General features: G+C 34.0%; 1 protein-coding gene across 7 annotated transcripts in view; it reads right to left on the reverse strand.

Moving 5' to 3' along the window:
• LOC119643743 overlaps nucleotides 1-13,000 on the reverse strand; it is a 46,224-nt gene extending 33,224 nt beyond the window's left edge. For 6 of the 7 annotated variants that reach the window (XR_005248412.1, XR_005248413.1, XR_005248409.1 and 3 more), the window contains exons 1-2: nucleotides 12,157-13,000; nucleotides 10,324-10,574 (exon numbers count right to left, since the gene is read on the reverse strand). Coding sequence is in view for 1 of the 7 variants with exons in the window: in XM_038043201.1 (XP_037899129.1) it covers nucleotides 10,324-10,477 (154 nt within the window). In the remaining 6 variants the exon portion in view is untranslated. The remainder of the gene's footprint in view (nucleotides 1-10,323; nucleotides 10,575-12,156) is intronic. The other variant, XR_005248410.1, reaches the window with a different exon arrangement.
• Nucleotides 13,001-13,616: the final 616 nt, after the last annotated feature.

Below are 13,616 nucleotides of genomic sequence, written 5' to 3' on the forward strand. Positions count from 1 at the left end.
AAATCCGAAACACTTGACAAATGACGTTTAATATAAAATTTAAAAACATATTTATAAAGACAACATACTGTTAACACTATAATTTAACGCAAAGCAAATTGTCTTTACAGATTTTCTGAAAATGCAGCGTTAACAAGTTTATTTTCAACATTAAGAGTGCGGGAAATCTCACCCCATAAACTTTGAAAACACGTGCGAGTCTATGTAATAGTTTCTATTCGTCTGATCTGGAACTCTTAAAAGCACAGATTTAATTTTGAGCAGTTGTATTCTAAAGAGCATACCTTACTTTGTAGACTTTAAAATATGTAGTAAGTTCTGTTCCATAAAAACTGCAAGAAAAGGAATATTAGAGCACACGAGTTATGGTTCAAAAGTTAACAACCAATGCGAAAGAAGTAGGAAAATTATATTCAGCTGTGAATTTTTTATACCTATCATTTTTATCCTAAAAATAAAAGGCAAAAGAAAATGAAAAGAGATAAATTTATAAATAAATATCCAGTGGGCGTGGCGGATTTTCCCTGTTTGTGTAGAAAAGACGTCGAAATGTCTACTATATATTTCTTGCAGTTTGTGAGTAGTGAGTAAAAGTGTAAAAGTCTGTTTACGTTAGACGTGTCTTTTGATCTATTATTCCGTTTTGAAAACCCGCCTCACCTTTTAAACCAGAAGAATGTTTACCATACCGACGACCTTACCGACAAGCAGAAGGGCAGGCAGGCAAACGGAATCTAAGTTTGATATTGATTAAAAATATAAACGTATATTGCAGGACGGTTGAAGCAGCCTTTTGATTGTAACAAAAGATTAAAAAAAAAAAAATTTCTATACTTTATAATATTAGAGGTAGCTTTGCACGGGTATTTTATTGTCGTTCATAGAATATAAACGGGAATTTTTGTTTTCGTATCTGCTGTAATTAATGAGCCATGATGAAAGAATCCATTTATTTTTTTTTTTTTTGCTTTTGACAACAAAAGTATTTTCAGTTTACGTGCACTGTAAGCGTATACTTGTAACGATCTGGCTTCTTTCAACACAAGACTGCGTAGAAGAACTTCCTATGGCTTTGCTAAGTTTGAAGTCTATAGCTTCATTTTGCGACTAGTGGAATATTCATCACGGACGTTACCAAGACGAATAGACAGAAAGGCGGTTGTCTTATATCAATGCAGGTTTTGATACAGGTCAGGAAGATGTATACACCCAATTGGTAGGGCTTATAAAAACAAAGTTAGGGAATGTTGAACCGCATATATTAATAAACCTCTTTTTTGAGCTGGCAAATCAAAATTATAATCGGAATAGAATTTTAACATTTACGCAATAAGAAGGTACTGTAAAGTAAATGGTGATCTTTTGCCCGCCGAAAAGAGGCTGTATAAGACCCATACAATCAGAAGAGTCGCGGACGGAAGACAAAGTTCAATTTTATTACAAACAATGGAGCTATCAAAACAAGCGACAAATCAAAAATGTGTTCAGTCAACACTAAGGTGATGTATGATTTATAATAGCCTTCTGTATATAAAAAATACATAGATATCTGTTTGGAATAAGAAAGACGACAAAAATGCCTGGTAAATTCATTGGAAGATAAAGATACCTTAAAAAAAGCCCTGGCACGCGCTAATAAGACGATCAAAGAGAGCGATGATTTCAAGCATAGCGCTAGAGTTAGGCTATTACTTATTGGGTATAAACCATTTGCAAATTTTATTCCATGGTCGACTGAACTTAACACATGTTTAAGAAAAAAAAATGCACTAGAAAAAACCTAGAAAAACCAAAACCAGAGAAGCTGTTAAAGAAGCTGTTACTGCTGGCGAAGCACTCGTGAGATATAGCGGGTATCAGAAACACAAAATTGGTACCTTTTCTAACGACCAAGTTAAACTTGGTTAATCAGTAAATATTCCCATGATTTAGGAATATATCTAAAGAAGTAACGGAAAAGAACAGCATTAGAGAGCTACGGGTTCGGAATTGAATTTTTTAATGGAAAACTAATCCTGTGTGTGATGACGAGTCTTTTAAAAGAATTAACATCACAAGTGAATTGGAGACAAATGCCCATTTTCTTATAGAGGTATAAAAGAAGAAGAAAGTTTTTTAAAGAGGTGTAAAAGTATCTTTTATAAAAGAAAAAGGAAAAGAGCTATATTTCCTCACTCCGTAATATGGAGTGGGCGCGCTGATTTTTTCTACTTTGAAAATAAAAGTTTTTGTCACACTGGGGTGTGGATGTTGTCGCCGTTTTCTGTGAAAAGTTAAGGTCCCTTGCAAATTCTTTTGCGAATTTGTCGGCGATATATTCATTTTCCCTAACGGGATAATCTTTGCCACAAATACCACACCTTTACGCAGACGGAAAATGTTTAGGTGCATTCCAAATTTGCAGCTGGCCAAGAAATTTTGATAAAACAGAACGTGCCTCCCAGAAAACAATGGTGATCATCAAGATCAAGTTAAGCGAAATGAAAGCAAATTAGATATTACCGTTGGCATACGCAAACCTAAGACTAGCAAGCACACGCGAACTGTAGCAGATAGACTTTGCAGTTCTACTGCTTAACTGGAAATAAATTTCGAGTAACCAGCAAGGGCAAAGGAACAATCCTCTTCTAATTTCAAAATAAGCATGTCTATGTGAGGATGTAATAATTGTACTAGAAGTAATGCAATTAATGTGTACCATAAGCCGAGAAGTATCTCTGTTTGCCACAAAAAATGATGGTAGTATAATTATACAAAAGGAAGCTTCAGAAAACCTATAAAGTATATAAGTTGATTGAGCCATGTCTGTCCGACCGTGTGTTTGTGTGATGTGTTTTGTCTTTGTCGCAAAAATGAAGATATCGACTTCAAATTTGGTAGAAACGTTAAAAGTGCATGCACAAATTGGTCAGAGCAGGAGCGCACATTGAAGAGTAAACTGAACGCAACTACGTTTTTTCCAACAAAAGTTCTCCGATTTTTGCTCGTTAGTCGGAAATTATTAAAGTTGGAAAGCCCCCCGTTTACTTTGTGAGGCACTCTATTCTTCACATCCAAAGCAATCGACCATGCCCATACAAAGTTACAAGTAATTAAATTTTATTTTTTTCACTTTTTTGAGGTTTGAATGAAGATATATTACTTGAATAAAAATGGGTTATATGGTAGGCAAGAGACATGGTATGTACCGCCATTACTTTTTTCTTAATAATACCAGCGATATGGATATTAAATAAAAGAACTTAGAGTGTAGAATGCAAAAAGTATAGTGGTGGGTATGCGAGATTCCGCGCTCGCCGAATATGACTTTCTTGATTGTTTAACTTTATTTTATGCAGCAAATATTGTCACAAATTATACATAATTAATAGATCATACAATCTAGGCTATATCTATTCCACTTACATTGGTTTTAACATTTAAGAACTAAGTAATTTTCTTGCTGAAAGGATGTGTAAATATGTATAGTAAAAACGACTTTCGACACACGAAGTAACTCAATAATTATAGCATTGCATAGTATTAGATAGGCAAACAAATACTCTGTACTTGTTAATAAATCTCACGTTAAGTTAAAATGTGCGTCTTACAAAATTTCATAATTTAAATATTTACTATTATTATCTTTATTCTTTTGACTCTATAGATGCTGTCGCGGTAAAAACTACTTGGTTTCGAGACGAAATTGTATAGGGCCATTTTTAGATATCTTTAACTTTTCTGAACTATTGAACTGCTAAATATGACTCCGTTAATCTGAACAAGAGATAATTGGAACAAGCCAAGTGAAAAAATAAAGCTGCAATTGGGCGGAAATCCTCGCCCAAGCTGAAGACCAATTGCTTAGTTGTTTTTATTGCATTCGTCAACTCATTTTTGTTGTTCTTTTTTGCTTAAGAGGAACCCATTGTCTTTCTTTCTACATTTTGTCTATAACATGCAATCGAACCAAAATTTATATTGTTATATTATTATATGATAAATTTATTAGCCAGAGAATAAATTCTAGGACTTAAAGCACTAACATCTAAGGCTTTCGGCTTTTATTAAAAACTCTACCGCACTTGAGATTTGAACCCACGACCATTGAGTTGCTAGTCGCGGCTCTTGCCTACTCGGCCACTCAGGCGCATCGAATCAAAATTGCTTCTTCATTTATTTCTAATTGTACAGGAAAATCTCTTATAGTTTGTGCTGGATTTTCGTCCAGTAAGTATTGAAATTCTTTATTTACTCTCTTTCGTGGGAACCCAGAAAGTTCATCGCCTCGAGACCAAAAAGTGATACATGGAATCTTGAAAACCAACTTCTAACTGTTTCATGACTTTTGACATGTTCATTACAAGCCAACCTAATCATTTCTGTAGCTGCAACTGTGTCTTTTTGCAATTTAAAACACAATAATATCTAGTGTTGTATATGTTGCTTCTTGACCTCTACCTCTTTATACCTTTGTAAGCATTGACCGATAACTTGTGCGCAATTCAAACTTACAAACATCAACATGTAAGCTATATGCACCCACTCTGGCGGAACAAGTGCATGCGCTTGATGTGTTTCACTACTATTTTAACTTAGAAAATTTATCTCCACATATATCACAACTACGTTAAATACGTGGATCTAGAAATACTCTTCTTAAATTACCCTCAATAACTTAAAGGAAACTTAAAGATTCTCGTGAAAAATGAGCGGCACCAAGTTTCTTGTGGTAACGCCTTTCTATTACCGGCACACAAACAGAGTTTATATATCATTATGATCTTTTAAAGTGTCACGCCAAAAGTGTTGTTAAGAATTTACGCCGTCTACCTTCTTCTTTTTCAAATATGCAGAGTAGACAGTAATAGACTAAATAAATTCCATTTAGATAACAGTCCGTAGAGAACTATAAGATAGTAATTTATATCATCATTTGAGTCTGCGAGATGTTAAAGTCGAGAATGGACTGCTACATTTTAGAGAAACGAGAATCGAATGAGTACCAATACTATTAGTCCAACTGTCTCCTAGCTTCAAAATATTTTTACAAAAGTCATACATTGGATGAAACAAGCAAAAACACTATAGAAGGTGACGACCCATCACCAAACACCATACACCATCCTACACTTATTGATATAACAACTTTTAAAAATATCTTTATACGCATTATTATACGTAATAACGGTATACGGCAAGTGGCCGAAAATCAATCAATACCATTTGTCTTTTCGTCAAAACCCCCAAATGCGACAACAGAGAAAATCAAACAACAACGGCAAGAAATGGGTTTCAAAATTAGCACCGGAAAAAAATGGCAAAACTCAAGAAATATTACAAGATCATATACATCATGCAACTAAGGAGTTTAGTGCCAAAATGGAAGCCCTGAAAGAAAATGTTAGAGCGAAAAGAGAAGAAGAAGGGAAAAAAGAGCCTTGAAGCAAGGAATGGTTAACCTATAAATGAATAGTGTCGTCACCAGTACCACAAAATTAAAGACGTCCGCTTGATGGCACCATCAATTTCAGCACATTCAAGCTGTTGTCGCAACAAAAGTGCATGGGGTGAAGATGATAAACCTGTCGGCTTAAAGACATCCTTGAGAGGAGGAGCAGTAGAAATCATCCCGATAATTCAAAAGAAAAATGAACAGCATTTGCCTCGGCTAGAAAATTCTGCAACAAACATGGCAAGCAAGTAAGTTACGCATTAACTCCTTAAGTCTTAACCTACCACAAGAGAGAATTGCCGAAATCCAACGCTTGCCTCGTTTCGCATGTGGCGGCTGGCCCGAGGACGTGGTTAAGAGGCTGATGGTTGAAGCTTTTGTAAAGGGGCTTCCGGACGCGGAACTGAAACAAGCCTGGTCGTTACCAAAGACGACGTTTACTTACCCTTGACTTCGCCCATATCCGTAAGCGGCTAATATGTTGCGGATCCCAATCGCGAAGGTAGGCATAACAAAAGTGTATTGCGCTCAGTGAAAAAGACTCACTTACACATCCGATAAAATGAGTCTGTGTGAAAATTAACCGAAAGGCAGATTCATGGTACTTCACCTGCCGACGTCATAAAGACGAATAGTTCCATGCATTTGACAATTGTGAGTAAGGTTATCAACACGAAAATGTCACAATGAAATCAAGTATTGGTACCCTGATTGTACAGCAGAATATTTGTGGATGGCAAAGTTAGTTGGGTAAAGAGATTTGAATCGTAATATTCGAACGGACAAAACCAGAAGAAGTTTTGTAGACAACACTTAGCGTAAACATCATATCACATCAATATTGTCGTTTAGGAAAATGTATATGTAAAAATGTTGGCTTTCTTGGAAAGAGACGCGCTCTATGTGCGAAAAAGATTAATAGCCACTCGAGATTAAGCCTAACATATATAAAATATGCATTTTATTGCACTGAAATGTCGTCATTTTGCTGTTTTTAACTGATTGTAGGCCAACGCAGAACCATATACTACTAAAATTTTTCAAACGTTATTAGCGATAAGAGAAAAATTATAAGACTTATGTGAACATATGCTGCTTATATCCGTCAAGCTTATTGCGTGTAAATTTAACAAGTCTGAAAAAGACTTATATTCATAGAAGTATGTGTAATTGGGATGCGTTCGGGCTTTGGCCGTAGTTCTTCATATAGTTAGATTGGACGTTGTATATAAAAACAAGACTGCTGTATGAGTTTCCAAATTGCGAGTACAATCACCAAAGCCGCTTGGATGATAAAGATCACGCTAGATAACAAACAATCTTGATATTTTCGGTTTTCCCTCGAAAGTAGAAATGCGTAGCTAATCTATACAGTACAGTCTAGGTATCGTATCTTCCAGTCTACAGTTTTTTCAACTCGCCCTTTATATCCATAAAATAATATGTCCACTTGAAATAAGATAAGTACAGATGCAGGCTAAACGAATGTGCGCTCGCGGGGATTACATTAACGGCACCATTACTTGAAAGGCAAAGATCGCCAAGAATGCTCTTGTAAGTGTGACTGAGGGAACAGGTCTAACATGTAAAGTCAATTTGCTCAAACAATTAGGAAATTTATAGTTGGGAAATCATATTTCAATATAATGTTATGTTACCGAATTGATTATGCCTGCTTTAAAAGCGCGAAACACTGGGATCATAACTGATGATAAATTGCAGATATCGTTAATGCTCGCTAGTTTGTTTGAAGAGTGTAGGCCATTGGTTGAAAGTCGGCTAATTCGAAAGGAAAGTTAACGAAGGACAAGAAAACTAAGAAACAGCTTTATACTTCAAAACTTCAGCGGTGGTAAGAGCAGCAAAAGATAGACAAGTACGCTTAAATATTACACGTGCAAAGGTTTTTCTAGAGATTGCCTAAGTAAAAGCATTAAGATAATTGTAAAAAAAAGTGGAGACAAGCAAATTAATAAAAAGGGCATATTTTTTGAATTCGAAACAAAGGACAATATATATAAATGATGGCAATAACCTCAATTCAACTGACTGGCTTGTAGATGCAAGCATTTGTAGTCATAAGGTAAGCAAAGAAATTCCCTCAGAAATTGGAGAGAAATCGATAATTAAATGGTTGCAGTTGCCAGCAAAAAAGAACTTTTGTAACAGTTAAAAAGGTCGAATACATTCCTGAAGTATGTACACATGTACTCTCAACACAGCAAATAACAAAAAATGGAAAAAATCTTTATTTAAATCATGTCATCAAGACATGTAAGCTTTTACAGTTAAATTATGAATCTACTACCTTTTACAATTTTTCACTCTTGCACTTATCAAATAGTTCATATGGCACTCTCTACTCATGTACTACATTACTTCCTACACAATGGAATTGAATCCTTGCTGTTCTGTTCCATCCTACTTGGCAGACGAGAAATATGCATATTTTAATAAAAACTAAACAAAAAAACAAGTAACGTGGCAGACGTATAACATGCAAAATTAACAAGACTTTAACCAAATAAAAATTAAAATAAATAATAATATTATATTTCAAATCTACGCCCAACTTTTCTGAGGCTCAAACAAAGAACTCTATTTTCAGATTGGGCTATTTTTACACAACTCGGCGAATTTTCGGTTGTTGATGTAATGAATCGAAGAAGAAGGAGAAGGAGAAGGAAAAAATCGTTCTTAAAAAAGATGAGATTATAATTATAAGAAAAATATGGTTACGGCAACCATTTATAATAATATATGTCAATTTAATTAAACAACAAACATAATTGAAAACGCGGCATTTTTATTAAACGATTTTTTACTGTGGCAAGGACGAATGGACCACATATGTGACACTAATCTAAGCAAGTAAGAAAACTAAATTCGGTCAGAACCGAATCTTTTATATCCACCACCGTTTACACACTAAAAGTTTTTGTCGTAGGCACTTGTGGGCGCTGTAGGCGTGTCCTTTCAAAAGTTTAGGTCAGTTCCAAATTCTTTTGCAAATTTTTAAGCGATGTCTTAATTTTCGCTAACGGGAGAATGTTTACCACAAATACAAACAAATACTACAAAGTTACGCAAAGAGACGGAAAGACAGACGAACAGGCGGACATGTTTAGACGCATTCCAGAGTTGAACCTGGATAGGGTTTTTGAAGTTTGTTTCTGCGTGTTGTAAAGGTATTGAAAAAACAAGTAAATTTTGATAGATACAATGTTATTTAGGCGTGGTCAATGTTTTCCATTTTTGTGCACAAATGCTATAGTATCGCCCATACGCTCAAATTTTTGAACAATTATTTGCTGTGGTTTATGAGTAATGAGCAAAAAACCAATTTTTCTCTTTCCCTTTGAAATAAGAGGTGTTCTCAGTTCACGTGGTGTTGTGCCCGCGTCCTTCGACCTATTCGGCCATTTTGAATACCAGCTTGCGTGTAAGAACTTCCAATGTTTTTGTGAATCTTTGGCTGCATAGCAATTGTTCGTATTCCTAAGCAAAGGAGATTTAAACTGGGTGTAAAATATATCGAGTGCATTACGTTGGGATACAGCAACGAAAACAAAGCGTATAGACGTTTCAATCCAAATAACAAAGCGCTTATCATAAGCCACGATATAACAATTTTCGAAAGCCAACAGCCCGTATGGGAGACTGACCATCGGTATCACATTTTTGACGGAAACGGCGGTGTCAATTCAAGGTAGAGCCAACGTAAACAGGATTCGACACACGATGAATTGTAAGTTATGGAAAGTGATGAGTGCAACAGTGTCTATGAAGATACTACTGACAGAAATTCATTAGAAAGCGATAGTGAAATATGTTGGTGGTTGCTAAATGGAAAGATGCTATGGGACGTGAAATAAACTTATTAAAATTGAAGTAAAACATTCACCTCCAGGTAAAAAGTTAATCATACAGAAATGGGCATTTAAAGCAAAATATGGTTCAGACGGTGTAGATGTACAAAGAAAACCTCGATTTGGGGTACCAATTGTAACCAAAGTATTTATCTTCTTAGCTAATAAAAAAATAATACGATCATACATCTAGTGACCACTGTTTTTGCTGTGAGGAGGGGCACAGTCTGAGGGATTTGACAATGAGTCAAAGAAGGTATGCGAGGTGATATGTTCTAAGAATCCAGTAAAGTATGAAATGAAACGCTCAGGCAGGAATTTCTCTACTTAGAAAACCCCTTAGCAATCTTTTAATGGTGACAAAGTGCTGCTGATTGCTAGGTAATGTATTGATGTTTAATAACGAAAGCAAATTTCTAGAATCAGTCAAGAAGAAATTTAGCAACAAATTTCAGATGACAGATATGGGCGGTTGCCTCAGTATTTGGTATAAATAGCACCTAAATTAACCTTTACTACAGTATTCTTAATGTAGCTGAATCGAAAAATGGAAACAGTAAATTGCTGAAACAATATTTCTCCAAAATCAGTCTGGACATAGCAAGAAAGGATAATGTTTGAAACTTTACATATTTGACTGTTCCGATCTAACTAAAATTATGTAGAATTTAAAATAAACTCAACTCAACTCTGTTGAACAACCATAGCTGCAAAAATCCACCTTGCATTGCAATAATACTTACATTCTAATAATCTGGTCATAAGCAAACATCGCACAGTTCATAAAATTTATGCGTTTCTAGGAAGAAACAATGATATACAAAACTAAGCGTGAACAAATATAATTTTCGATCAATTTTATTGAATAGAAGAAAAATGTGAAGACAGCTCTGCAACAGAGTTTAGAAACCGAAATATCTTTAACGTATCATTGCGACCTTTAGTATTCATATAATCAACGCAAGCATACAACAAGCATTTTCCGATTTTTCACAACATTTTGAGCACTCTCTTACTTACCCATCAATTGCGTTGATCCTCGCGGCAGCACCGTTAAACCTCCAATAAACATGAAACAAAAATGAAGTATAAGTCTTATACTGGCGCACTCAGAGTGACAGCACATGTATCTTCGCCTCGCCATTATGTATGGTTTATCATTTGGCCTCAACATGTATGCATCGATTTACATACATATATATATATATAAATATATACGTGGATTTTTTCCGTATATTTCAATAACTTGTTCAGATAATTCAAAGCAATGACTATAATTAAAAAGTTGATATGCATTATGTAACGCCTTTTTATATATCTGCACACAGCGTCGTCTTTAATTCTAACTATTGAAAGAAGTAGCAATAAATTAATGCAATTATTATCGAGAGAGTATAGTGATTTCCAAAGCGATACAAGCTTACGCAAACGCAATTGTTATATGCTAATCAGTTATATAAACAGCTTCGCAATGCTAACTTTTTTAATACAAAAGCTCACATGAAATGTTTAATGAAGCCCGTATCTTCAGTAATTTTTTTAAGTTTGTTTCAAATGAGAATTCATGTGTAGGTACTTTCTTACTTATACTTGTTTAAACACAATAGCGAGCAATTATAGTCAATTTTTCGCTCTTTAATATAATAAAAGAAAGGAGAAGTGAATTCTATAACATCTTAAAGAATTTTTCTTGAATTATTTGCGCAACTGAACAGCACAATTTGAAAGATGAAATGAAAATGTAAAACAATTAATAATCCTAAAATATGCTTCGGAACGAGTTTTCTAGTTTCACCATCTAAAATAAAAGTATTGCATAATTGTTAAAAAAAAATAGTGGAATATTATTATGTATATTAAATAAATGAAGAAGTTCATTTCATTTTATTACATGGAGCAGATAAGATTAATATTGAGCAGTAACGAAAAATATCTATATGGAATTTCACACTTTCTGTTTGATGAGGAAAATCGTCATGGTTTTAGAGGAATCTTTCTAGAGTAATTAGGGAAATATATCATAACCTTCTACCTTCTCTGTGTAAATCCCAGTGATAAAAGACAGACACGTACTAGGTTTCTTATAATAGTTATTACGTATGAAATTTGCCAAACTAATATAATGTCTACGAGTGAATATTAACAACTAAGAAAGAGAAAATATCTTGATTTGTTTTAAAAGTGAACTAATAAATAATGAATGTATATAATTTTTTTATCGCGTTAAGGTAGAACATATTCACGGATTCAATATATTAAAATACTTATCGAATGTCGTCCACATTAAAATTCATTACATCATTAGAAAACAAGAGCAACTATCATATGCTTAGAAGCAATTTCTAAATGAGCACGCGAAGTATAATTAGCTTACGCGTTAATTTCTTAATCTTAATATTAAAATGGGTCTAAATAAGTATATTGCATATTTGAAGTATTTAAATTTAAAAAATATGGTGTGTAAAAAAGGATAAATGATTATACAAAAAAGTTTTATAAAAAATGAAGTAACCTGATTATGTGTTTATATTGCAGTAACAAAAAGACATGACATTCACAAAGGCGACCTAATTTTCCAAATGGCTTAACCGATAAAGACGTGCGTTTCAAATCAAATCAGCAACCAAAAAAAAAAAAGCTTTGCAAAATGTACAAAGAAAACTGCTGAATCTATTTCTGAAACATAGAACGGTTGTAGTTGATATAAGGCATTAATCATCTTATGCGTGGGTAATATTAAAATTGTGCCGACTTTATCTTTGGGGTGCTTACGGTAGCAAATATGAAATAAAAGAACTAGAATCTTGAGACAGACATGTGTGTGTGTGTATTCGCCTTACTTATGGTACATACACAATTTTACCGCATTCTTAAATGAAAAATGCGTCAGCGTACATTTATCAAGTTATCAAAAATGAAGTTGCGAAAGTCACGGTAGTCTTCTTTATTAGAATTCACGTTATTGTGCGCACAAACTTGAGGAGCGCAGGAAATTTGCCTTATATAGGTATTATTGATTCACATTTGGTTATTTTTATTGTATTTTGCGTTTTTGCGATTGTACTGTTTTTAACAATATTGAAATGAAAATATGGCATTTATTTGCTGTTTTAATTCAATTTAATGTAAGTTAATAGGTGTATCGTTGGAAAATCATATAATAGTGAATACAAAAAAAGTGATAATATTAAAAAATGAAACAAGTAAATAACGCAAAATTGCAAAACTAGTTTTTTACAGAAATCTTAAATTTCAATGCGCAGTAATCCTGTGGATACCACAGGTGGATGACTTATTTATACAACGCATTTTCTAACTTTGCACTCTTTTACACAGCTATTGTTTCGTTGAGAAGTTGAAAAAGCAACTGACTAAAAATAAATAACAAGTGGCTAATATCACCACAGAGGTGCAGCAACATTGAAGTTAACGAACAACATCCAGTTAAAACTTGAAAAAGTTGACTACCTGATTCGAACATATATATGTATACCTACACTCAGCCATACACATGTTCTTATGGCTTGTGCACATAAGAAACAGTAATAAAAAATAAAACAATCCAAATGCAATACCATATCACCTTGACTAGATGAGACTGTTAAAACAAACTCAATAGAGAATAAATTTCTTGAAATGCGACTATTAGCCACATATTTAAAATAGAATAACAGAAACTTTAAACTGCTCTTGAATGAAACAGTCCCATAAAACTGGGTATACGTACCGTTTCGGCCGGAACTGTTTCAAATCGATTGCTGTCAAATACAGCCGCGAGAAGCAGAAGCATCTCTTCAACAAAGTAACACAGTAAAAAAAATATGACTTCTTTTTCTTAGTATTCGTATTTAAAAAAATAAGGAAATGTCAATAATATATCCAAATATATCTGCGAATATGTAAGCACGTTGTTTTGAGGTAAACATTTATCCATTACTCAGTTCTTTTACCGTTGGGTGTGCCCCCTAATTAGAAATAATTAAAAATGATGGTTGTATTGGGCAGAATACAATGCTACAACTAGAGTGAGTTTATAACTGCGCAATATTGTCTCAGTAAAGGAAACCATGTGTAGATATGTCGTGGGATGGGCAAAACAAAATATGTTCTCGCTGAATTATGGTATGACGACTTCAAACGTAGGTTACTTTAGTACTTTAAAAAAGCAAAAATTGTACGCTCGCCCAATATTTATTGAAAAAGTTTATAGTCTTTCCATCTGAATATACCTTACTAGAAATTTTTGGAGGTTATTTGTCAGTAAATCTAGGTTCCATTCATTTACAAGGTTTTGAAGCTAAGAAACGATTAGA

Source organism: Glossina fuscipes, unplaced genomic scaffold (assembly GCF_014805625.2).
Source record: "Glossina fuscipes isolate IAEA_lab_2018 unplaced genomic scaffold, Yale_Gfus_2 61594, whole genome shotgun sequence".
NCBI lineage: Eukaryota > Metazoa > Arthropoda > Insecta > Diptera > Glossinidae > Glossina > Glossina fuscipes.